General features: G+C 42.5%; 1 protein-coding gene across 1 annotated transcript in view; it reads right to left on the reverse strand.

The window, feature by feature from the left end:
- Positions 1 to 26,516, reverse strand: part of DYM (dymeclin) — a 260,986-nt gene that overhangs the window by 145,922 nt on the left and 88,548 nt on the right. The window contains 2 exon segments of the mRNA XM_087760268.1: positions 11,249 to 11,427; positions 15,794 to 15,976. Of these exon segments, the coding sequence (XP_087616394.1) occupies positions 11,249 to 11,427; positions 15,794 to 15,976 (362 nt within the window).

The raw sequence follows: 26,516 nt of genomic DNA on the forward strand, positions 1-26,516 counted from the left end.
CAAATTTATACCACAGGAAAAAAATACTGCTGTACCATCAGTTAATATAAATATATCATCACATACATTATTTCAGTCCAGACATGTTGAACAGCAACAAAATGTACAGCATACAGCAGTGCTGCACAGCTCAGCAGCCAAAGCAAACATATTCAACAGAAATAGCTTATTTCTTACAAGCAGATATCTCGCTGGCATTTTTACCTGCAATATGGGTGTTAACTGCTCTTACAAACAGAAGAAGGCTCAACATTCTCCCATCCACAGACCATGACACTATGCTTATGAAAAATTTTGCTAATTGCCCCCTATTTCACCAGTCCCACCACTTCCTGGAGAATCCTTCCGAGTACTTTCAATAAGATCGCCAAATCCCAGATGTGAACATCCCTAAGAGCATCAGATATTAACCCAATTATTTTATAAAATTATACAAAGTGACATGCTGTAAGTTATGGAAGATACACAAACATCCTATTCATTCTACCAATCAGACTGTTATTATAAGAGCAAAAAAGATGCATTGCCTTACTAATGATGAAGCATTATAAAGCACAACAGACGATGAAGTGATTTACATATAACTGACAGAAGTAGATTCATACACAAATAAGGAAGCAAGCTGAGACATTATCTATTGCAACAGTTAACAAAAACACACTGAATCAATTTACAAATTAAACTGAAGTTACGAAAGAGCAAAGACGCATTTCAAAAACCCCTAGAAAATGTCACAGAACAGCTGCTAGTGATGCTTCCTGGGCACCAAAACCGGGAAGTATTAAAATAGGGGAAAACACAGCAAATGTGATGCACTGAGTGCAGTGAAATAGGAACAACCTGCAAAACCCCTAAAAGTTGAAGATGAGCACTCAGCTGACTGCTGACCTGATCTCTCATATAGCACAGACTCTTATACTTCACCCAACTGCCTCTGTATGAAGAGGCCACTAACTTATGCCATATTCCTCCAAAATGTCACCCACCCTCATTCAAAGATACCCATAGAGAGCACTGTTTTGCCTCTGAATTAATTACCTTCACTGTTTTGCTCCCATATCTCTAAGTTGTGGGATTCAACGTCCAGGCTTTAGTTCTTATCACACCTCTCTGCAAGCCGAGAGTCCTTTCTGTTCAAGGCTTTCCCCTTGTGAAGGCACATACCCATCCTGATGCTTCTCAAGCTCTTTTCTGACCAAGTGAGCTAAGTTAGCTTTCTAAGCCTCTGACAGTTTTGTTGTTAAAGCCAAAAAAGACAAAGTTTCTCTACACTCCCTCCATTTTTCCATAGCCTGTAAATATTTTATGAAGTATGGTAGTACACCACCAGAACAGTATGCAGCATGTTAGCACCACTCTTGCAGGTGCCATATAGGGAAGGAAATAATCAGCTACGTTACTCCTGCTGCTTCGACTCGTTTACAAGCCCAAGACTGAATTAGCCTTTTTCACCACAGGGTTGTGATTAGATCGTGATTTCTTTGTCCAGTAACCCTCCCACCCCCAATCCTTTCTCTGTCTGGCTCAGTCTGCCTTACTAAGCAATTAAAACTGCTCTTCCCAGTTAGATGCTGCTCATCCTTACCTACCAGCCTACTAAAAACATGAGGATTGGACAAATATGTCAGTAATGTGTCAGCAATGCTCACAAAAAGCAACAGTATGCATGAAGAGTAAAACGAGAGCAGACCGTTTCAAATTCCGGTATAAAAAAAAATAAATCAAACATGCTGTTGACTTTTCAGTGACACTTTTCTCAATTTTCTCAGCTTTTCCCCAAAGTGTTTAATGTTGCTGATTATTTCTGTGATTCTGGGATTTTCAGATTTTTTTTTTTTTGAGAGGGAGGAAAGATAGGTGATAATATATGAAAATATCCCACATTGCAGAGCACCTAAGTACGTGCATCTGTAGTTGTTTTGACACACGCACCTCATGCTTTTTCGGGAAGTTTTACAACATATCAGACATCATAATTATAAAACAATGCACACACCTAACCTTTATTTCTCTAAAGTAAATCAATATGGTCAGCAGCTGTGAAACCTGTCATATCACATATTAACAGCCCAGAAAATTAAATATGACCATTTGTTCACAGAATTCATGCAAAATGACTCAGCCCTCACCTAGATAATCTGCAGCGGACTACACAGGAGTTAAGTCTTGAATCAATTCAATATCAATCATCTCACCCAAGTTTGCCAACAGTGGTGTCTATCAACTCTGATTTTAGCAATGCATCTCCTAGAACTTGGACCGAGACCAAACAAACAGGCAAGGGATCTAATTATCTGGCAAGATTTCAAATATTAAAATGGAAAGGGTTCTCTGTTCCATTACCAATTCCCCTAGACATCTTATTAAAGGAATGTTTTTTAATAAGTAAGATTTGTTAAAGTGGTTTGTGACATTACTAAACGTAGTAGGGAGCATAAGCTAATTTATAACCTACAAAAACTGTACCAGGTGTCTGTTATATTGGCTATGAACCACAATTCTATTTAAAGCAGCTAAAAAGTCACTACAGTTGCATTTCTATAAAATCTGTCAGCTGCTCCTTGAGCAGTTTCAGTCTCAGGACAACCCTGTAAGACATTTGGCATATTAGTCAAGTTACAGCTCATTTTGTTAACTGTTATCCCTATATGCACACAGTAAGCTTGTGTAACTTTTTGGCCTGAATAGCTAAAAAAGAAAAATAAAATAATGAATAGAATGATATCTGCTACCAGTTTCTTTACACCATGCCCAGAGGCTAGCAGGTTTGACCTGAATCAGAGAGTGGCACTGAAAAAGAGGGAATCAAAGACAGCCTGGTAGCTTCATCAGTACTATCTTTTACTGCAATGACGTGTTTAGCATCATACTCCTGAGATGACAAAATAAAAGAGAGCAAGTGAGCCAGAACTGGTGAATAAGCGAGCCAGAATCTACTGCCCCCACCACAGAACAGGGGACACTGGCAGCTGGTAACACCCTAGCTTCCAGGACCACCCCGTCACAATGAGTTGTCCTGGTTTCAGCTGGGATAGAGTTAATTTTCTTCCTAGTAGCTGGTATAGTGCTGTGTTTTGGATTTAGGATGAGAATAATGTTGATAACATGCTGATGTTTTAGTTGTTGCTAAGTAGGGCTTACACCAGTCAAGGACTTTTCAGCTTCCCATGCTCTGCCAGGTGCACAAGAAGCTGGGAGGGGGCACAGCTAGGACAGCTGACCCAGACTGGCCAAAGGGCTATTCCATACCACATGATGTCATGCTCAGTATATAAACTGGGGGAGTTGGCCAGGGGGCAGTGATTGCTGCTCGGGGACGTGCTGGGCATCATGCGGCGGGTGGTGAGCAATTGCACTGTGCATCACTTGTACATTATTATTGTATTAGTATTATTATATTATTATTATTACTACTATTCCATGTTATTTTACTACAATTATTAAACTGTTCTTATCTCAACCCATGAGTTTTCTCACTTTCACCCTTCCAGTTCTCTCCCCCATCCCACCGGTGGGGCGGGGCTTGAGCGAACAGCTGTGTGGTGCATAGTTGCTGGCTGGGGTTAAACCACAACAGTCCTTTTCGGCACCCAACGTGGAGCTCGAAGGGTTTGAAATAATAACAGATTAACCAGAGTGTATTAAGGAATTTGTATCTGTTAACAGTTGCCGGTCATAATATTGATTGATCTGTTCTCGGTATTAGTCTACCTGATCCACACCATGCTCTTGTTTTTGCAGTACGTGTTAAAGATTGGTGTTGGGTTTTGCAGTTTGCTGTGCTCTGCAGTGATTAGTGAAATTTTGCCTGGGAGATATGTTATTAAAACACTGACCTTGAGCTTTATCTGGTATTTGGGTTCTGTAGCAAAGCTATTACTGTACTTCGGGTACCACATCATGGAGCACAGAATCATAGAATGCCCTGAGTTGGAAGGGACCCACAAGGATCATCGAGTCCAACTCCTCTGTCCCTGCATAGGACAACCCCAAAATTCACACCATATGTCTGAGGGCGCTGTCCAATTGCTTCTTGAATGTTGTCAGGCTTGGCGCTGTGACTGCCTCCCGGGGGAGCTTGTTCCAGTGCTCCACCACCCTCTGGGTGAAGAACCTTTTCCTAATGTCCAACCTAAACCTCCCCTGACATATCTTCCTGCTGTTCCCTCGGGTCCTATCATTGGTCGCCAGGGAGAAGAGATCAGCGCTTGCCCCTCCTCCTTCCCTTGTGAGGAAGCTGTAGACTGCGATGAGGTCTCCCCTCAGTCTCCTCTTCTCCAGGCTGAACAGACCAAGTGACTTCAGCTGCTCCTCGTACGGCTTCCCCTCTAAACCCTTCACCATCTTTGTGGCTCTCCTCTGGACACTCTCTAGTAGCTTTGTATCCTTTTTGTACTGTGGCACCCAAAACTGCACACAGTACTCAAGAGGAGGCCGCACCAGCGCAGAGTGGAGCGGGACAATCACCTCCCTCGACCGGCTAGCAATACAGTGCTTGATGTGCCCCAGGACACGGTTGGCCCTCCTGGCTGCCAGGGCACACTGTTGGCTCACATTCAACTTGCCGTCGACCAGAACCCCCAGATCCCTCTCCGCGGGGCTGCTCTCCAGCCTCTCGTTCCCCAGTCTGTATGTACATCCAGGGCTGCCCTGTCCCAGGTGCAAAATCCGGCACTTGCCCTTGTTAAACTTCATATGGTTGGTGATTGCCCAGCTCTCTAATTTGTCCAGATCTCTCTGCAGGGCCTCTCTGCCCTCGAGAGTGTCAACAGCTCCTCCCAATTTTGTGTCATCGGCAAACTTTGATAACAAACCATCCAGTCCTGCATCCAAGTCATTTATGAAGATATTGAAGAGCACTGGCCCCAAGATGGATCCCCGCGGAACCCCGCTAATGACTGGTCGCCAGCCCAATGTAACCCCATTTACTATAACCCTTTGAGCCTGATCCGTCAGCCAATTGCACACCCGTTGCATTCTGTGTTTATCCAGCTGTATGCTGGACATTTTGTCCAGGAGGATACTGTGAGAGACAGTCTCGAAGGCTTTACTGAAGTCCAAAAAGACTACATCGACTTGCTTCGCTTGATCAACTAGGTGGGTAACCTTGTCATAGAAGGAAATCAAGTTTGTCAAGCAGTGCTCTGAGAAGTTTTTTATGGAGGAAATACAGAATAGCACCATGGTTGCTTTCTTATATGATGTTTCCTCCTTCATTGCAACAACTTTTCAGTATCTTGAACATCCTTGGGTAGTTAAAATATATCTATTGGTAGTTCTTGGGAATATTGTTTCAGTTTTATCTAAGGTTAATAAGCAGTTTAAGAATATCATCCAGAGATCTGCCCCAAGGCTGGACAGTTATGAGTGGCAGGGTGTGTGGGAGAGCATGGGCAAGTACCTAGGACAGTGGGCACCTCCAATGTTTTGGAACTTCACCCCTCAACAAGTGCAGAATCCTGAAAAACTAGTACAGTATTTGGAAAAAGTACGCTGTCACCCTGGCAACTGGTGGGCACATTGTCACCTGGATGCTCCAATGCTGGGATAATGGGGCCAGTAGCCTGGAATTAGAGGGTAGGGAAGCCAAGCAGCTGGGATCCCTTTCTAGGGAAGGGGGCATTGACAAAGCAATTGGAAAAGGGGCAAAAGCCCTCAGCCTCTGGAGGCGACTCCTGTCAGGCGTGAAGGAAAGGTATCCCTTCAAGGAAGATGTTATATATGTCACCCAGGCAAGTGGACCACCATGGAGAGAGGTATCCAGTACCTGGGGGAATTAGCTGTGCTGGAGATGATTTATGGCGACCTGGACAATGAGCAGTTATCCAAAGATCCAGATGAAGTCCAACGCAAACAACTCATGTGGCGGAAGTTTGTACAGAGCGCACCATCATCGTACACAAACTCATTGGCAATACTGACCTAGAAAGATGAAGAGGGACCAACGGTGGATGAATTGGCTGGCCAACTCTGACAATACGAAGAAAGTCTCTCTTCCTCCATACGGGCCTGCGTCGTGGCTGGGGAGAAACTGCCTAACACGCTAGCTGAGAAATTATCCCAGGAGTTCCAGCAATTCAAAGAGGACATGTCCTACTCATCACCTGTATGGACCAGTGTCTCAGCCATTAGGAGTAAGCATCCCTCTCTTCAAGAGAGAAGATATAGTGGATACACACCACAAGCCACCCTGGGGTTTTATCTGTGTGGCCATGGAGAGGACATGAGGAAGTGGGATGGAGAAATCTACCTCGACCCTAGAGGCACAGGTACGTGAGTCTCAAGGAAAAACAACTGCAAAAGGTGGTTCTTCCAGGAAAATTGCTGCTCCAGTTTCCAGTGAGCAGTTCCCTAGACAGGATAAAAGGACTGATTTTGCTTCCGATCTCAATAAAGGGGTTTTTGATTTGCATTTACAAGAAGTGAGGAACGAATGCTATGAGCAGGACTAGAGGGGCCCTGCCTCCAGCCAGGGGGAGAAAAGGGACAACCGGGTGTACTGGACTGTGTGGATTCGATGGCCTGGCACATCAGTCCCACAGGAGTATAAGGCTTTAGTGGACACCCATGCACAGTGTACCCTAATGCCATCAAGCTATGAAGGGGCAGAACCCATCTGTATTTCTGGAGTGACAGGGGGATCCCAACAGCTGACTGTATTGGAGGCTGAAGTGACCTTAACCAGGAAGGAGTGGCAGAAGCACCCCATTGTGACTGGCCCAAAGGCTCAGTGCATCCTTGGCATAGACTACCTCAGGAGAGGGTATTTCAAGGACCCAAAAGGGTACAGGTGGGCTTTTGGCATAGCTGCCTTGGAGATGGAGGAAATTAAACAGCTGTCTGTCCGCCCTGCCTGGTCTCTCAGAGGACCCTTCTGTTGTGGGGTTGCTGAGGGTCAAAGAACAACAGGTGCCAATCGCTACCACAACAGTGCACCAGCAGCAATATCGCACCAACAGAGACTCCCTGATTCCCATCCATAAGCTGATTTGTCGACTGGAGAGCCAAGGAGTGATCAGCAAGACTCGCTCACCTTTTAACAGCCCCATATGGCCAGTGTGAAAGTCTAATGGAGAGTGGAGACTAACAGTAGACTATCAGGGCCTGAACGAAGTCACGCCGCCACTGAGCGCTGCCGTGCCGGACATGCTAGAACTTCAATACGAACTGGAGTCAAAGGCAGCCAAGTGGTATGCCACCATTGACATCGATAATGCGTTTTTCTCAATCCCTTTGGCAGCAGAGTGCAGGCCACAGTTTGCTTTCACTTGGAGGGGGGTCCAGTACACCTGGAATCGACTGCCCCAGGGGTGGAAACACAGCCCCACCACTTGCCATGGACTGATCCAGACTGCATTGGAACAGGGCGGGGCTCCGAAACACCTGCAATACATTGATGACATCATTGTGTGGGGCAACACAGCAGCAGAAGTTTTTGAGAAAGGGAAGAAAGTAGTCCAAATCCTTCTGGAGGCTGGCTTTGCCATAAAACAAAGTAAGGTCAAGGGACCTGCACAGGAGATCCAGTTCTTAGGAATAAAATGGCAAGATGGACGTCGTCAGATCCCAATGGATGTGATCAACAAAATAACAGCCATGTCTCCACCAACCAGCAAAAAGGAAACACAGGCTTTCTTGGGCGTTGTGGGTTTTTGGAGAATGCGTATTCCAAATTACAGTCTGATCATAAGTCCTCTCTATCAAGTGACCAGGAAGAACTATTTCAAATGGGGCCCTGAGCAACGACAAGCCTTTGAACAAATTAAACAGGAGATATAGTCCATGCAGTCGCCCTTGGGCCAGTCCGGGCAGGACAAGATGTAAAAAATGTGCTCTACACTGCAGCCGGGGAGAATGGCCCTACCTGGAGCCTCTGGCAGAAAGCACCAGGGGAGACTCCAGGTCGACCCCTAGGGTTTTGGAGTCAGGGATACAGAGGATCCGAGGCTGGCTATACTCCAACTGAAAAAGAGATATTGGCAGCATATGAAGGGGTTCGAGCCGCTTTGGAAGTGGTTGGTACTGAAGCACAGCTCCTCCTGGCAGCCCGACTGCCGGTGCTAGGCTTGGATGTTCAAAGGATGTCCCCTGTACACATCATGCAACTGATGCTACATGGAGTAAGTGGGTCACACTGATCACACAACGGGCTCGAATAGGAAACCCCAGTCAACCAGGAATCTTGGGAGTGATCATGGACTGGCCAGAAGGCAAAGATTTCGGAATATCGCCAGAGGAGGAGGTGACGCGTGCTGAGGAGGCCCCACTGTATAATAAACTACCAGAAAATGAGAAGCAATATGCCCTGTTCACTAATGGGTCCTGTCATCTTGTGGGGAAGCATCGGAGGTGGAAAGCTGCTGTATGGAATCCCGTACGACAAGTTGCAGAAACTGCTGAAGGAGAAGGTGAATCGAGTCAGTTTGCAGAGGTGAAAGCCATCCAGCTGGCTTTAGATATTGCTGAACGAGAAAAGTGGCCAATGCTCTATCTCTGTACTGACTCGTGGATGGTGGCAAATGCCCTGTGGGGGTGGTTACAGCAATGGAAGCAGAGCAACTGGCAGCGCAGAGGCAAACCCATCTGGGCTGCCACATTGTGGCAAAATATTGCTGCCCGGATAGAAAACCTGGTTGTAAAAGTATGTCACATAAATGCTCACTTACCCAAGAGTCAGGCCACTGAAGAACATCAAAACCACCAGCAGGTGGATCAGGCTGCTAAGATTCAAGTGGCTCAGGTGGACCTGGACTGGCAACAGAAGGGTGAATTATTTCTAGTTTGGTGGGCCCATGACACCTCAGGCCATCAAGGAAGAGATGCAACATATAGATGGGCTCGTGATCGAGGGGTGGATCTGACCATGGACACTATGGCACAGGTTATCCATGAATGCGAAACATGCGCTGCAATCAAGCAAGCCAAGTGGTTCAAGCCTCTCTGGTATGGAGGACGATGGCTGAAATACAGATATGGGGAGGCCTGGCAGATTGATTAGATCACACTCCCACAAACCCGCCAAGGCAAACGCCATGTGCTTACAATGGTGGAAGCAACCACCGGATGGCTGGAAACATATCCCGTGCCCCATGCCACCGCCTGGAACACTATCCTGGGCCTTGAATAGCAAGTCCTATGGCGACATGGCACCCCAGAAAGAATTGAGTCAGGTAACGGAACTCATTTCCAAAACAGCCTCATAGACACATGGGCCAAAGAGCATGGCATTGAGTGGGTGTATCACATCCCCTATCATGCACCAGCCTCCGGGAAAATAGAACGATACAATGGACTGTTAAAGACTACACTGAGAGCAATGGGTGCTGGGACATTTAGACACTGGGATACACATTCAGCAAAGGCCACCTGGTTAGTCAACACCAGGGGATCTGCCGATTGAGCTGGCCTTGCCCAGTCAAGACTTTTACGTACTGTAGAGGGGGATAAAGTCCCTGTAGTGCACATAAAAAATATGATGGGGAAGACAGTCTGGGTTACTCCCGCCTCAGGCAAAGGTAAACCCATTCGTGGGATTGCTTTTGCTCAAGGACCAGGGTGCACTTGGTGGGTGATGTGGGAGGATGGGGAAGTCCAAAGTGTACCTCAAGGGGATTTGATTTTGGGTGAAAATAACCAATGAACTGAATTGTATAATGTTAGTTGCTATATAATACTGGATGTCATCACTTCTATGGTTACTATGTGCCATATCAACGGTATACAGTAAGAATCACCCAAATTAATGAAGAATGAACTTTGAGGACACCGAGCAAAGTGCAGTGGTGATAGAACCTGAGCTGACTTCAGCATGCAATAATCCACCACCACACACCATCTCTCCTGCCCTGAAAGACTGTTATGACAGATGAAGCCCAAAATCATGGACTAAATGAACTGAACCAACATTTTAGAGGGATAGCCCATAGACTAAGGAAATTATATGCATGTGTGTGTGTGTATATATATATCAAAAGACTAGAAAAGTGGTGGTGATTAATTGGAATGTATTGGAAAGTGTAAGACATGGGCATGACGTATATGGTATGAAATAAGGGGTGGATATTGTCCTGGTTTCAGCTGCGATAGCGTTAATTTTCTTCTTAGTAGCTGGTATAACGCTGTGTTTTGGATGTAGGATGAGAAGAATGTTGATAACACACTGATGTTTTAGTTGTTGCTAAGTAGGGCTTATACCAGTCAAGGACTTTTCAGCTTCCCATGCTCTGCGTGGCGCACAAGAAGCTGGGAGGGGGCACAGCCAGGACAGCGGACCCAGACTGGCCAAAGGGCTATTCCATACCACATGACATCATGCTCAGTATATAAACTGGGGAGAGTTGGCCAGGGGGCAGCGATCGCTGATCGGGGACGGGCTGGGCACTGGTCAATGGGTGGTGAGCAATTGTATAGTATATCTCTTGCTTTGTATATTATTACTATTGTATTATTATTATTATTATTATTACTACTACTAGTATTACTACTGTTCTATTTTTATTTTACTTCAGTTATTAAACTATTCTTATCTCAACCCATGATTTTTCTCACTTTTACCCTTCCAATTCTCTCCCCCATCCCACGGGGGGGGGGGGGGAGTGAGCAAGCAGCTGTGTGGTGCTTAGTTGCTGGCTGGAGTTAAACCACAACATGAGTATAAGCCAAGCAGAGCAATACTGTCCTGGTTTCAGCTGGGATAGAGTTAATTTTCTTCTTAGTAGCTGGTATAGTGCCGTGTTTTGGATTTAGGATGAGAATAATGTTGATAACACACTGATGTTTTAGTTGTTGCTAAGTAGTGCTTACACCAGTCAAGGACTTTTCAGCTTCCCATGCTCTGCGTGGCGCACAAGAAGCTGGGAGGGGGCACAGCCAGGACAGCGGACCCAGACTGGCCACAGGGCTATTCCATTCCATATGACATCATGCTCAGTATATAACTGGGGCAAGTTGGCCGGGGGGGAAGGGATTGCTGCTCGGGAACAGGCTGGGCATCAGTCAGGGGGTGGTGAGCAATTGTGTCATGTAGCACTTGCTTTGTACATTATTATTGTATTATATTATTATTATTACTACTACTACTACCATTCTATTTCATTTTACTTCAATTATTAAACTGTTCTTATCTCAACCCAGGAGTTGTCTGACTTTCACCCTTCCAATTCTCTCCCCCACCCCACTGGGGGGGAGTGAGTGAGCGGCTGTGTGGTTCATAGTTGCTGGCTGGGGTTAAACCACAACAAATACTTACAAGATTTTCTATGTCTGTTCGTGCCAACACATATGTCCGTACATTGCTGTTTTGATGCAGAAGCATGTATAAAAGAAGAGTCGCTTGATCAGATTTCTGCTGCTCACACAAAGCTGTGTATAAACTGTTAAAATTAATCTGGAAAGCGTGTGGATTTGATGAAGAAAAAGCAGTGCTATCTGAAATAAAGAAATAAAAACCCCAATTTTTAACAAATACATTTATCACCCAGCTATTTGTTAACTTTATAAAATCTCTCGGTGAAATATTTTATACGGACACCACAGTAAGGAGGAAACAAAATTCATCCATGACTGTTACAACCAATGGTCATAAACCTTAATAGGGTCTCATGAAGCTTCAGTTGTGCCAAAAAGCTGAGGTTGTCCTCCCACATGAGGTCCAGTAAGACCCCTGCATCTGCACAAGACACTCCTCTTTTTTCATAAAGCTATTCTGTTTGTCCAAATGGCTTCCACTGTTTGAAAGGAAGGCAATCCCAGGAGCTGCTGCAAGGACGGCAGCTGCAGTGTCTTCTCTGGAACCGATTGCCCTGATGATTCATGTATTTGCAAACCCTGCACGCCGAACTTCCAGGTTTAGTTCACTGTCATCAAGGTGGAGTATCTCCTGTCCATTTGTTGGCATGAAGGGCAGATGCATATAGGTCAAAACTATCAGTATGTTTTCAGTGAAACACAGGTGTTGTCAGGACTTTAAAGATGCACGTGTGGTGGGGAGTTTAGTGGGTTAATTAAAATGATTTAAAACACCACGTCATATAGTCTAACATCCCTCAAAGTAACAGCAGTTTGTTCATGTTCACAATGTAATCTGTGCCAGAGCTGGAAGGGAGAATAAAACAGATTTTTGTTCACAGAACCTTTTCACAAGAAGCTTTACCAGTTTCAACAAAAATGTCCGTCAGCACAGAGCTCTAACATCTAGGATTTTACAGTGGAAATGGAAAAAGCAAGTGTGATGGTCAATGCACTCATACTCATGTCAGAAAGCCAGATTTATGTCCTTACTCAGTCTCCAGATCTCCCCAAGTCAGAGATTTTGCCTTTGTTTTTTTTTGTTGTTTTTTTTTTTTTTGTTTTTTGTTTTTTTTTTTTTTTACAAAAAACCTTTGAGAGTGCAAGGTTTTCACAGAATCACAGAATCGTTAAGGTTGGAAAAGACCCTTAAGATCGAGTCCAACCATTAACCTATCACTGCCAAGTCCACCACTAAACCATGTCCTCAAGCACCACGTCTACCCCATCTTTTAAATACCTCCAGGGATTATTGTTCCAGTGCAGAGCAGGTACATTTCTCTACTCTCCAAAAGCTTCAAGGAAATTTGTATGAAGTATTTTCCTGTCCAGCTCTGTTCAAAAACATCCATTCAAAACATGCATCTTCTGTGATGATACATGAAGTAGGACGAGTCTGCCTTTTTGAGCTGATTTATTTCAGCATCCTGGCAACTGAATACAAAGGCTATCTTTTCTGAGCACGCAAACAAGCTATGCATATGGAAAAATTACAGCAATTTCATGGCAAGAGGATATTCTGGGAACAATAGCAGTTTGGATACTCAAGTATACTAAAGGTCTGGACTTAAAAATTTCTGTATTACTATAAACAAGATGTCCAAAGTTGAAGAATTTAACTAAAATTCCTTTGTTCCCACAATAACAGACTACAGATTTCTGAACTGTTTATCGTTTATTAAAAATGCATTAACTTAGGAAAGCTCTGCTGTATAAAACAGTGCGACAATACTACTACTCCTGTACACTGATTTGTGGACAGAAGGGATTTTTAAGGGAGGAAGAAAAGACTCAAAAGGATAAAGGAAAAAACAACAATGCAAATTTCAAACCCTGCTTTTTACAAGTCATTTAACAAGCAAGTGGTATTACAATAGCCAGCATGCTAGGCAGCAACTATTGCACTTCATTGAAATCTTCCTTTTTCCTCAAATCCCAAAAGACTTCTCAGATATTATAGACTGCACCACCATGGAAAATGGTGAGAACAGTGTCACCATACGTGTGCCCACGGGCAGCAACCGTGAGCCAAGACAAATCTGGCTCTTAAATGGGTACTCCCATGGTTTCCTACCAAACTTTTCCACTCTTCTGGAGGAATCTCTATACTGGTAGGGACTGATCACACAAACACTCCCTACACCCACTGAGATGTGGGTGTCTCGCTTTCCCCTTTCTTTTTAGCCTGTATTCTTAGCAAAGTTTCTAAATAGCTTTCAGTATGGAAGAATGTGGTAGTTGTCACTTATTTTGAACAATATCTCCACCCTCTTTGGAAGGAAAAAGTGCTTGGAAGACCTGCAGGAGCCCCAGAGGAGCCCTGGCTCCCACCGGGTTTCTGGGGGCCCGGCAGAGACGGCGTGCCGGGGAGCCGTGGCTTCTCTTGGCTTGGGCGAGGGGCGATGGCTCCAGTCGTTCAGCTGAACTCAGCAGGAGGCACTGGAGCAAACACTTCTCCTTTCTGCAGGAGTCGGGAGGCACTGCCACACAGAGGTGAGACACAGCCCATCGGCAATGAAAACCCTGCCTCTCCCCAAAACGATGTACCAACAGGCAGAGGAGAGGCCAAAGCCTGGCTTTTCTGAACTACCATTTCTGCCCCCACACCCCCTTCAATCACTGATTGTCATTATGGACCAATTGGTTTAAAACCATCCTGCTTCAGGTGAGTATTTCTCTTTACTAGGGAAAATTTGGATGTAGACAGCAAAATCAGATCAATTCAACATGCTCCATTAAGCAGGGAGCTGATGCCACAGTTCCTTAGCTGAGGAGTGTCCATTGACTTTCAAGCTTCACTTCAGTGGATGTTTAAACCATGCCACTTATATTTATAGCACTTTGCTATTGGTTTTATTAAAAGATATTTAAATTTTAATTTATTTAAAAAACTGTTAAAAAAATTCTAAACAGTATTAAATAAACTTATCACCAACAGCAGCATATCCTGTATTATTCTACAGAACATGGAACTGACCAACAGAAAAATTAAACTATTCTAGACCACGTAGAACAAAGAAACTATCCTGAATTTTATCAGTTTTATCAGTTTTGTCCCAATTAAATTATATAAATTACTTCAACAAAAAAGCCAATTTTATAGTCACATACTATAGATCATTATGACAGTAACCAGCCTTTCTTTTTCATATCATTCTCCTCTTACCAGCCCCTCGGAACGTTCACAGGAATTGAATTTAAGCTCAGTTATGTGAGTATTGCTAGTGAAAACAAGTTTACAGGAAACAGTAAGTCACTCTATAAACGTACACATCTAGAGAAAATACGGTTTTTCATGCTACTTTTGACATAGAATAAGTTCTTTCAAAATTTTATAATGATACATGTGTAACAGTTTTCAATGAAATACATTACTAGTTACTGATGACATGAAACAAAGTCAACCAAAATAAAACATTCATAGAAGTTCACAGTTTATAAAACAGTACAAAACAAAAACTATATCAAGAATTTGATCTCGGTTACCTGTAAACAGTATCCAATAAATCAAAGGGGCACGTTAGGACTAAGAATTCTTCTTATGAGAACAATCCTCCATCCTCATAACCCCAAAAAATTTCCTAGGTAAAGGTGAATGAATTTAGAGCTCAACCTACTAAAAACTTAATGGTTAAAGGAATATAAAAACTCCCCCCAAATAAAGTGAGTAACTTGGAGGTATTGATGTGGCTTCTCAGGTTATCATGCAACACCTGAGCTGTGCTGAGTAGCTCTGTGCATGCTGCCAACCTGCATAAAGCCAACGAAAGGTAAAACCCCATGGCTAAAACTTGAAGAGATTTAAGCATATGGATAAAGTATATATGAAAAGAAGCACACTGCCTGCAAGCTAAGCTATCCAGATAGTCCAAGCTGTGTTAGGGCATCACTGCGTCCCAAGCAAGACCCTCTGCAGCAGGGCACTCTGAGTCAGTACAGCATTGCACCTGCAGTTACCTGATATACGGACTGGAATCAGCCTTCTCAAAAACTAGGCAAGCACTGAAACAACTCTGAAACTTCCCGTATATAAAAGTCTCATAAAAGCATTTACATTAACCAGTTTCTCCTCACATTTGCAATACAAGAATACAGTTAGCAAATCAATCCAGTTAGCAATTCAATTGCTTCTCTTAGCTCTAAGGAACATGACTCCAGCTAAACAGAATTTCCCCAAGTGCTGTAAAGTTTTAGAAGACTCCTGCAAACTCTCGGATAACTGACCTACTTATAGGTCAGTTTTATTTATATTTTATGAAATTATGAAGCTTTCTAAAATTTCTCAAGTCTGAAGGAAAGAGTATCCTTCTCCCTCTGCCCCTTCAATTAAGTTCCAGCAGCTGAGGAACTCCATCTCAAAATTCCCAGAAGAAAATATACTATTACTGCTCTTTCACAGGCTGGCTGGAAGGAAAATAAATTTTGGAAAGAGAACCTCTAAGTAGTCGCAGCAACTTAACACTTCATTTTCATCAGTTCACGCTTAGAAGTAAGAACAGATACAAACCTTGTGTGTTCTTGAAGGACATAATAGCTTGCCTGTAGGGATTCGGCGTATCTGGAGCATCGGTCAGATTAGCCAAGACCAGCAGAAGCAGTAGGCTCTGGTTAGCTAGAGGGGAGCACTGCTCCAGCTGCGGCGTTGGTTTACTCCCCACCCCACCTAGTGTGAAGACTGTCCACAGGCCAGCTAGAGAGAAAAGGCAAAAAAATATTATGTCTGTTCATGTTTTAATGAACAAAGCTCCTTTAGAGGAAAGGACAGCATCTAAGACACAGGCAGAGAGAAGAGGGAAAAACAATTCACCTCTGTACAATGAAATAACAGGTCTGGCTACTTGATTTCTCAAAACGAAAATTTCAGGAGTTACACAGCAATGGGCACGGAGAGGTGGGAATTGAAAGATTACTGGAAATTCAAGAAAATTAAGTCATAGGAACATATGAAATTAGGAGAGGTGAAACAAAAGCATATATTTGAAGGGGAGAACCTTAAACACAGAGCAGATACCAGCTGAAGGATTCATGTAGCAATCCTAATAATGCTAACATATTAAGAGAGGAAAAGGATCTTGTATGTTGCCTTTTAAATAAAACCGACTTGGTCCATCATGCAGCATTTTTCTCATGTATTCTATTTTTAATAAACTCAGCATATTTTAGGCAAAACACAATAACAAAAACTAATACTGCTTAAACTAGAACCTCCAGATTGAGAGTCCTGTAGAGATCATCATCATTGCTCGTTATTGTGGGTAGACAACATAATAGCAAACAATAAACTTCTGCAGCAAAAAAGACAGGATCAACAGCAATTTAAATTTAAAGTATTATTAAACTCAGCCTTGTATTTTTTGATTCCTACAGAAGATGAAACAACTTGAAAAAGCACTCCAGTTAGAAGTACTTACACTGCTCTGAAATTCCTTTTTAAGAGATTGCATTTAAGATGTAAAGGTATGGAAGCACAAACTGTTTACAATAATTTGAAGTTAAAAATCTACTTAAAAAGAAATAAAAGTTTGAAGTGACAAATCACTATTAATACTGTCAAAAAAACCAGACTGATTGATTCCTCTTGAGTAAGCCCTTTTTTTTTGTCTCACAACTGCCTCGAAAATACCCATGTAACAAAGCACCAAAACTTCATTCATTTTAGACCCGCAAAAATTTATCAGGTACAAAAATGTAAATAGCTCATCATTCCACACCAACTCTCAGTTCTTTGCTCACTAACTATAGTAAGAATGCATGTTAGAATACCCCCCTTTATGTAGGTGCACATATATAGAATCATAGAATCATTAAGGTTGGAAAAGACCCTTAAGATAATCGAGTCCTATGGTGCATGTACAACTCCAGTACTGCACCTGAAGGCTGCTCATTAAAACTCTCATTATCATACTGCTTAAACTTCGATGTTTGAGCCTGAAATGCAGAGTCATTTTCATACTTAAACTTTACAGCATTAAAAAAATTAACTCCAATACTGAACTCCTGCATTTGAAATTCCTGTTCCTAATTACAGCAGTGTTGGTGAAACAAGTTGACCAGCTACATGCTCAAATACTGACTAACAGGAGACTGGAAGGGAAAAGGGGCAGCAGGGGAGGATTAGAGGACTCCCCTCAGCCCTCTCCAGCAAGTCCATAAATCCTTATTTCCTTACCAGCACTCATGAGACTGTATTACACTGGGGAAAAAAGAAAAGCACCAAAACTGAAGCAGAGATGCTGCAGACTCAACACTACTGGGGAAAAAGTCAGGGGAAAGGATAAAACTTGTGTCCCCGATGGCTATGGTGACACACGACAACTTCAGTGTCTCTGGTCCTTTATCACATCTGGGCTCCTGATATATTCCCAGGTGATAAGAAGCAGCCCCTTCCAGTCACGTTGGATTATATTCGTCCCCAAATGCCTGCTTAGCACTTCATTTTTTTGAGTGTATCTTGAAATTTTATGGCAGAGACTGAGCATTTAATCAAATTATTCATTTAATAGATCAAAGTCTTGAATTATACAGCATAACAGTAAGAACTCAACTTTAAAAAGACCACAAAATTCTTATTTCCTTTTTTATTAATGCCTAAATTGAAAATTAATTATAACACACTTTCTGAAAGAAGACAGAAAAATTAAGGAAGTTTAGTTTTCAATCTTCCAGTCTGCGAGATTCAAGGTGCACAGGACAAAAACCTGTAAGTCATTTGAATGCAAAACATAAGTATAGTATAACCAATTAAAAGAATTTGAAGTATCAATCTTCTCAGAGGTACAGAGGCACCCATTTGCTGACCTGACACACTCTCTAGAGAAGGGCTTGTATCAGGGATGTCACCGAGAGACTACCAAGCCTCGTACAGTCCACTGACCATTATCTACTGCTGTTGTTTCACATGGGCACCAATATTACGGCCAGGAGCACTCTGAGGAGTATCAAGAAGGATTACAGAGCCCTGGGAGCAGCGGTAAGGGACTCTGGAGCACAGGTAGTTTTTTCATCAATCCCCCCCATCAAAGGGAAGGGGTTTGAAAGGGCCAGTCGGATCTGGCAAATCAGCAAGTGGTTACAGGACTGGTGCCATAGCCAGGGGTTCGGCTATTTAGACCATGGGACTTGCTTTGAGAAACCTGGTCTACTGGGGGCTGATGGGGTCCACCTGTCAGAGAAGGGGAAGAGCATTTTCGGTCATAGGCTTGCCAAGCTGGTAAAGAGGGCTTTAAACTAAAGTTGATGGGGGAGGGGAACCTCAATCCATCCCACTCCTACCAGTTGGGTGCCAGTGCCAGCAATAGATGCCCAGAGCCTGGAGAAGGATCACAGGTCAGCAAGAGTGCACCTGAAGAGCAGCACAAAGGAATTCCAGCCAGTAAGTTGGCTTCATCAGGGGCCCAACTTAAATGCCTCTATGCAAATGCATGCAGCATGGGGAATAAACAAGAGGAGTTAGAGATGTGCACACACCTGCAGGTCTATGATCTTATTGGCATCACAGATGGTGGGATGGCTCCTATGACTGGAGTGTTGGAATGGAAGGGTACAGGCTCTTTAGGAAGGACAGGCAGGGGAGATGAGGAGGGGGTGTCGCCCACTATGTCAGTGACCAGCTAGAGTGCATAGAGCTCTGCCTGGGGATGGGTGAGGAGGCAACCAAGAGCTTATGGGTCAGGATTAAAGGGAGGGCAGGGACAGGTGACATTACAGTGGGGGTCTGCTACAGGCCACCCGACCAGGAAGACTGAGCAGATGAGGCCCTCTATAGACAGACAGGAGCAGCCTCACGTTTGCAGGCCCTAGTCCTCATGGGGGACTTCAACCACCCTGACATCTGTTGGAGGGACAACAGAGCAGGGCAGAAGTAATCCAGGAGGTTCCTGGAATGCGTTGATAACTTCCTTCTCCAAGTGATAGAGGAGCCAACGAGGAGAGGTGCTATGCTGGACCTTGTTCTCACCAACAAGGAGGGGCTGGTGGGGAATGTGAAGCTCAAGGGCAGCCTTGGCTGCAGTGACCATGAAATGGTGGAGTTCAAGATCCTTAGAGCACCGAGGAGGGCACACAGCAAGCTCACTGCCCTGGACTTGAGGAGAGCAGACTTTGGCCTCTTCAGGGATCTGCTCAGTAGAGCACCATGGGATAAAGCCCTGGAGGGAATAGGGGCCTAAGAAAGCTGATTGATATTCATGGATCACCTCCTCCAAGCTCAAGAGCGATGCATCCCAACAAAGAGAAGTCAGGTAAAAATGCCAGGAGGCCTGCGTGGATGAACAAGGAGCTCCTGGACAAACTCAAAAAGGAAGCCTACATAGGGTGGAAACAAGAAGGACAGGTAGCCTGGGAGGAATACAGAGAAATTGTCCAAGCAGCCAGGGATCAGGTTAGGAAAGCTAAAGCCCTGATAGAATTAAATCTGGCCAGGGATGTCAAAGGCAACAAGAAAAGCTTCAAAAGTATGTCAGTGATAAAAAGAAGACTAGGGAAAACGTGGGCCCTCTCCAGAAGGAAATAAGAGACCTGGTTACCTGGGATATGGAGAAGGCTGAGGTACTCAGTGACTTTTTTGCCTCAGTCTTCACCAGCAAGTGCTCTAGCCACACCACCCAAGTCGTAGAATGTAAAGGCAGGGACTGGGAGAATGAAGAACTGCCCACTGTAGATCAGGTTTGAGACCATCTAAGGAACCTGAAGGTGCACAAGTCCACAGGACCTGATGAGAGGCAGTCCTAAGGGAACTGGCGGATGAAGTTGCTAAGCCACTATCCATCATATTTGAAAAGTCGTGGCAGGCCAGTGAAGTTCCCGCTGACTGGAAAAGGGGAAACATAACACCCATTTTTAAAAAGGGAAAAAAGGAAGACCTGGGGAACTACAGGCCAGTCAGTCTCACCTCTGTGCCCGTGGTGACAAGTGGTGTTCCTCAGGGGTTGGTATTGGGACCGACACTGTTTAACATCTTTGTCGGTGACGTGAACAGTGGGATTGAGTGCACCCTCAGCAAGTTTGCCAATGACACCAAGCTGTGTGGTACGGTCGATGGTAGGGATGCCATCCAGAGGGATCTTGACAGGCTTGAGAGGTGGGCCCACGGGAACCTCATGAAGTTCAACAAGGCCAGGTGCAAGGTCCTGCACCTGGGTCACGGCAATCCCAAGCACAAATACAGGCTGGGTGGAGAATGGATAGAGAGCAGCCCTGAGGAGAAGGACTTGAGGGTGTTGGTTCATGACAAACTCAACATGACCCGGCAACATGTGCTTGCAGCCCAGAAAGCCAACCGTATCCTGGGCTGTGTCCAAAGAAGCATGACCAGCAGGTCGAGGGAGGTGATTCTGCCCCTCTACTCCGCTCTCGTGAGGCCCCACCTGGAGTACTGCGTTCAGCTCTGGGGCCCCCAACATAAGGACAACATGGACCTGTTGGAGCGAGTCCAGAGGAGGGCCACAAAGATGATCAGTGGGCTGGAGCACCTCTCCTATGAGGACAGGCTGAGAGAGCTGGGGTTGTTCAGCCTGGAGAAGAGAAGGCTCCTGGGAGACCTTATAGCAGCCTTCCAGTACCTGAAGGGGGCCTACAAGAAAGCTGGAGATAGACTTTTTACAAGGGAGCATAGTGATAGGACAAGGGGTAATGGATATAAACTGAAAGAAGGTAGATTTAGATTAGATATAAAGGAAGAAGTTCTTTACTATGAGGGTGGTGAGGCACTGGAACAGGTTGCCCAGAGAAACTGTGGATGCCCCATCCCTCAAAGTGTTCACGGCCAGGTTGGATGGGGCTTTGAGCAACCTGGTCTAGTGAAAGGTGTCTGCCCATGGCAGGGGGGTTGGAACTAGATGAGCTTTAAGGTCCCTTCCAACCCAAACCATCCTATTATTCTATGAAGTACTCTTAGCCCTACAAAATTTCAAACCAGCCAAAGAGTATTTTTCTTCGAAAGTAATTATATAGTCAGATTTTGTAATAAACCAACGCTCCCTTCATCAACACAACTGCAAGGCAATTACTGCCATATCAAGGGCAAGGGAACTAATGCCATTCAGTGTTAAGCAGCTTGAAGCAGTTCTTATAATAAAAAGCACTATAATTACAGCCTTTTTTGCAAAAATTTCATGTTACATTAATAATCCTTTATCACCGTGTTTTTGATCCACTGTCCTTAAATCAGAACAAAGCTGACTAAAAATACTGACCATGAAGTTAGCTTTTAAACTCACACGAGTTATTCAGATAGGTTACATGCAAAGAAATTCTTTTAAAAAAATGAAATAATTATATAGTTATCATTTGTTAAATGAATTCAAAATTCAGCACATTTTCTCTCTTAAAGTAAAAGTTTAGTGTAGTTCTCAGCTAGGTCAGCATTTTTAATTTTCCACCACCCCACCCTTCTGTGGCTGGCATCTGCCATTACTACCCCTTTCCTCAATAGTTAGGAAAAGAGGGATATGGCCAAAATACTGGCGACTAAGTTGAATCTTCCACCAGGGAGGAATAAGGTAATTATGTCCAAGAGAAATCTGCACGTTGATATATGACCCAAGTAACCTCCTGAAGTTGTGTCTCTTGTTGACAAGTATATTCCTCCAGAAAAACAATCCCATGCTAATAGGTTCATAATATTCCTTTCAGTTCCAAAATGCAATGTCAAATTATTAAGGTATATTTATGTTTTTTAGCAAGAGAAACAAAACTGAAGTAATGCTGCAACCCCTTAGAAGCTCTTCTCACCATCTTCTTTTCAGATCTAAAGTTACAGTTAACAGAAAACTAAATATACAAAGAATATACACTGATACAAAAAAAAAAGTGCCCAGAATCACACTTCAGATTCTGCTTCACTGAGACACCATGGAGAAACAGAATAAAAGGAAGAAAATCTCATGTTTAAAATTCTTGTTTAAGCCAATAGCATAGCTATAGGTAGCTGTAACTGTACTAGTGCTGCCTGGCATCATTAAAAACATGGAATAAAATTTACTTAGACACTTTAACATATAGTGCTTGGATTTCTTTCACATTTAAATTTCACTTTAAATTTCATTTACTCCTATTCGTTTGTCATTTTAGTATATATCCCAAGGGAAATACAAATTACAGAAATTTTCTTAAAGCTTTCTATATCTCTGGGCAGTGGCAAAGATGAGCTACAATTCTCAAAACTAATCAACTGACATGTGAAAACGACGAAGGGGGTGAATTGCCTGCAATAGCATCATGACCCAAAGTGCTTCTGAAGATCTATAAACTCTGAAAAAGCTCTACATTACCGAATACTCACTGGTGTTAATTGTAAGTGATGAAGTTAATAATCCTTAACCCTAAAACAGTCTCTTCATGTATTTGGATCATTTATTCCATCTACAGAATTTACTGTTTTCTGCAAAATACTTGTAATCTATTTTTAATTGCAATTCTTTAATATAACTTTATTTCTTGACTCAATTCCACATGGAACCACATTACTAGAATTTTCGTCAATTAGAAAAATATTAAAATTTTGCCAATTATTTCCAGCAAATACAAAGATACTTTGAGAAGGAACAGACTGCTTTTACCTTTACAACAGAATGAGCAGATTCCATTTTTTCCTTCTCTTCCACAAAACTACCCATCACAGCTTCTTTTTTCCCTATTCATACAATTCTATATAAGTCACAGCAAGGAAAGCAGGTCTTGCTTAAGAGCAAGGTATGTTTTTTTGCAACAGAGAATCTAAGGTCTTCTGTAAGATGGCTAGGAAACACTGTTCATAGCCATGAAAACAAACTCAAGATTTTAATCTAGTTTGACAGTCTGTGGAACAACACTTAACGGCAAAATGAAGTTATGACACATTCATCAAAAAAGAACTTTCTTTCACCAGACTTATTTAATGTAAACACAATTCTGCTGAAATCTCAGCGTAACGCTCTGCTCTCTCTTATGCAACAAGATACAAATAAGGTTCATGTTTGTACATACTTAGAGAACAGTTTAAGTGTACTTATTTACTTTCATGTGACTAAGCAAAATTTTAAGAGCTTCATTTTAAAGACATTTTAAAATCAAAAGACAGGTAGGAGCGCAGAGGGTACTTTAAAAATTTACTCATTATAAAGCATTGAAATTTATAGCCAACTGAACTTCTAGCACTACATACCATTATTTCAAGTTAGTATATCAACAAACTGTGAGCTATGAGTTTTCTTGGGATATTTATTAAACTAGTTGTAATTCTTCCACAAAACACATCTTATTCACTTTCCAACCTCCAGTGTAAAGGCTTGGAAGATAAACCCTCTGAGCTCTCTCCTCAGAAAGAGCATTAAATTAACACAGAGAAAACTGGTATTACTTATTTCAAAGTAACTTTCTGGAAAAAGGAAATTTTTTAAAAAATTTTTTATGTAATAGCAGTTGCAAAATACAATCATATTAATAATTGAACTTCAAGTTTTCCTTTGAACGGCCTATCCTTCATTAAGTTTAAATATAGGCATTAAATTTCAATTAATGCTGGCATAGCCTTTTTGAGTATGTTCATTTCATCACTGTAGCTTGGTAACAGAGCAGATCTTTTCCTTGTTCCCCTATACACACAACCCAAGTCCTATCATACATTATTAGCATCCTGCCAATGATTTTTATTGCTTTTGAAACTATTTTGCAGAGTGCACCAGATTGAGGTGCAGCTCCGGGCTGCTTTTGAGACTGAAAAGGAAGAAATAAGAATTTTGGCAGACATGAAGATCTTCAAAAGATCTTCTTGATCTCTTCCTGTCATTTTAGCATTTCCAAAATGACAATCCTGCTCCCTTGTTGCAAAAATGGAAAGAACACAAGTGGATGAGTAGTCAGTAAAAAAAGCGTTAAATATCAGAAAGAAAACCCAACCACAAAAAACACAAACAAACCACACACCAAACAGAACAGATCTATGTTTCAGTAATCTGTTTAAATCAAGTCCTAGCTCCACACCCTGCTTTCCTATTTATGAAACTTTCAGCATCCAGATGACTGTTCAATGCTGCAACAACGTCTAAGGCAGCAGTAAATATAGATTATGAAGAACTAAAGCAAAAGTGATTTTCATTGCATCTAATTGATACCATCATGTACTTCCTCCACCAAAACCAGTGAATAACTTATTATTCAAAAACACTACAATTACTATTTCATTCTTATTACATTCAAGCAGCAGCTTTGGGAACTTGAGAGTAGTTTTTTTATTTAATGTTTATTATGTGTGTCAGATTTCTTAAGTCAATGGTTCTCACATCGTGGTCTGATGAACACTTTCTGGTGGCCCATGGAGAGCTGGCAGTTCACGTTGTGCTGGCTCTTGTCCTTGTTTCCAGCTGCTACATTGTGTTAGAAGAAAGCTAAAAATACATACTTTCCTACAATTACTTTTTCATGTAAGCAATTTCTCAAGTTGCCACAGGGATATTACGTGATAATGAATGGGAGAGGAAAAAGTGGTCCATGGAATCATAAATGGGAGAGGCTGGATCAGTGAAGCAACTGCTATATCAAGATGCAGTTCACATAATGTCTCAAGTCAAAGTCATTTTATAAGCACATCCCTAACATCTCAGGTCTTTATTTAAGCAACTTAAAACTGCTAATTGTGAGGAGCACCAGGTATACTTGCTTAAAAGACTACAAAATCAGCAGCTATGTTAATTTTAGGAAAGTCCCATTGCAAGTTTTTGGAAGATTCATTACAGCAAGAAACTAGCAAAGCTGAAATATAGGAAATACGGAATAATTTTTAGGTGCTTAATGAACTTGCATGTGAAGTATTCCATCCTCAAGCAACATTAAACTCAAAAGGAGCATAAACATGCTGATGTACACACAAACCACAATCTGACTGAAAAAGTGGATCTGATTACACTAGATTTTTTAGGAAGGGAAATTATAAAACTCAGAAGCGTAAAAATGGCTGTCCTAAATATTGCAGTAACTTTTTGTTTGCAGTTAACATTTTTATTGCAGTAACTTTTTCAGCTGACAAGTTCTTATAAATGATAGATTTTTGCAACATTATATCTGACGTAGTAATCCAAATGACAAAGTAACAATTTTTAATTTTCAGCAATATTTTTCATGCTCTCCACTGTCTGGCATTAGACTAACAGAATTAACTCAAGCTAGCTTGCGACAAAGAAGGAAAGACATTTTAAAAACAACTACAAATGAATAGTTTCTGGGTCACACACATTCTAGCAAAATAAATTCACATTTTAAATACTGGTAGGCTAGCTGGTTTCTAAGTCATCAGCAGGCTGCAGCAAGAATTCACACGTGGGAGATACTAAACTTAAAAGCTTGTGTGCAGTGCTGTAAGCGTTTTGACACAACAGCTATATACCAGTCCATCTTGACTCTACTGTTTGGAATATAGGAACTGTAAAGGATGTATATCAGAGTAAATGCACGATCAGTTGAAACAGCATACCTAGGCTTAAAATCCTATCAAGCTACCATTTAGTCCTTGGTGCAAAGTGCTGTGCAAGGTCAAAGTCACACATCTCAACAATTTACATATTGGATTGCCACAGGCTTTATTCCAGGTGCTTTATTATATTTCAGGTCCTTTATTATTATACTTTATTTCCAGTATTTAATTCCTAAATACTACATAAAAGTGACTGCAATGCTATAGAAAGATTAAGAGCATGTTTTAGATGACTTCTTTAAATGTTTAAAAAAACTGTAGAAGACATGTTTTAAAAACAATTTATTTTCTTCTCATCAAATCAGTGCAATGGAACCACTAAGACTGGCTCGTTGAAATATATGACCAAGTATGACTTATTTGTTTGAGGTTTTTCACACCTGATAATACCATTCTAAGAGACAAGTATTTCATCCTACTTGCCAAGAACAGAAGGTAGTCATTTCTGTGAAGCCAAGCTCTGCAACACAAACTCTGCTGCCTGCCCCGCTCCTGATCACAGCCTCTTCAGGCATAGCCCAGTTCGTGTGTGTGTATTTTTAAAATGCACCCCAGGCACCTGATTTTTGCCTGTCTCCACTGCTCCCAGAAATGCTGCAACAGAACTGGAAAGTTGCGGGGAATGGCTGAGCTATAAGAGCCACTGGAAAAAAAGTCAGCCCAGCAAGTCTCCAAATACGTTGTCCGAAAGCCGCAGCACCGAGAAGCACCAACGTGTCTGAGGAGGCTGGGGCTGTGATGTCATTAACACATTCTGGAAATAGTTTTTCAGGAAATGAATCAT

This window comes from Nipponia nippon, unplaced genomic scaffold (genome assembly GCF_047370975.1).
Source record: "Nipponia nippon isolate SJK-2023a ecotype South Korea unplaced genomic scaffold, ASM4737097v1 scaffold_22, whole genome shotgun sequence".
NCBI lineage: Eukaryota > Metazoa > Chordata > Aves > Pelecaniformes > Threskiornithidae > Nipponia > Nipponia nippon.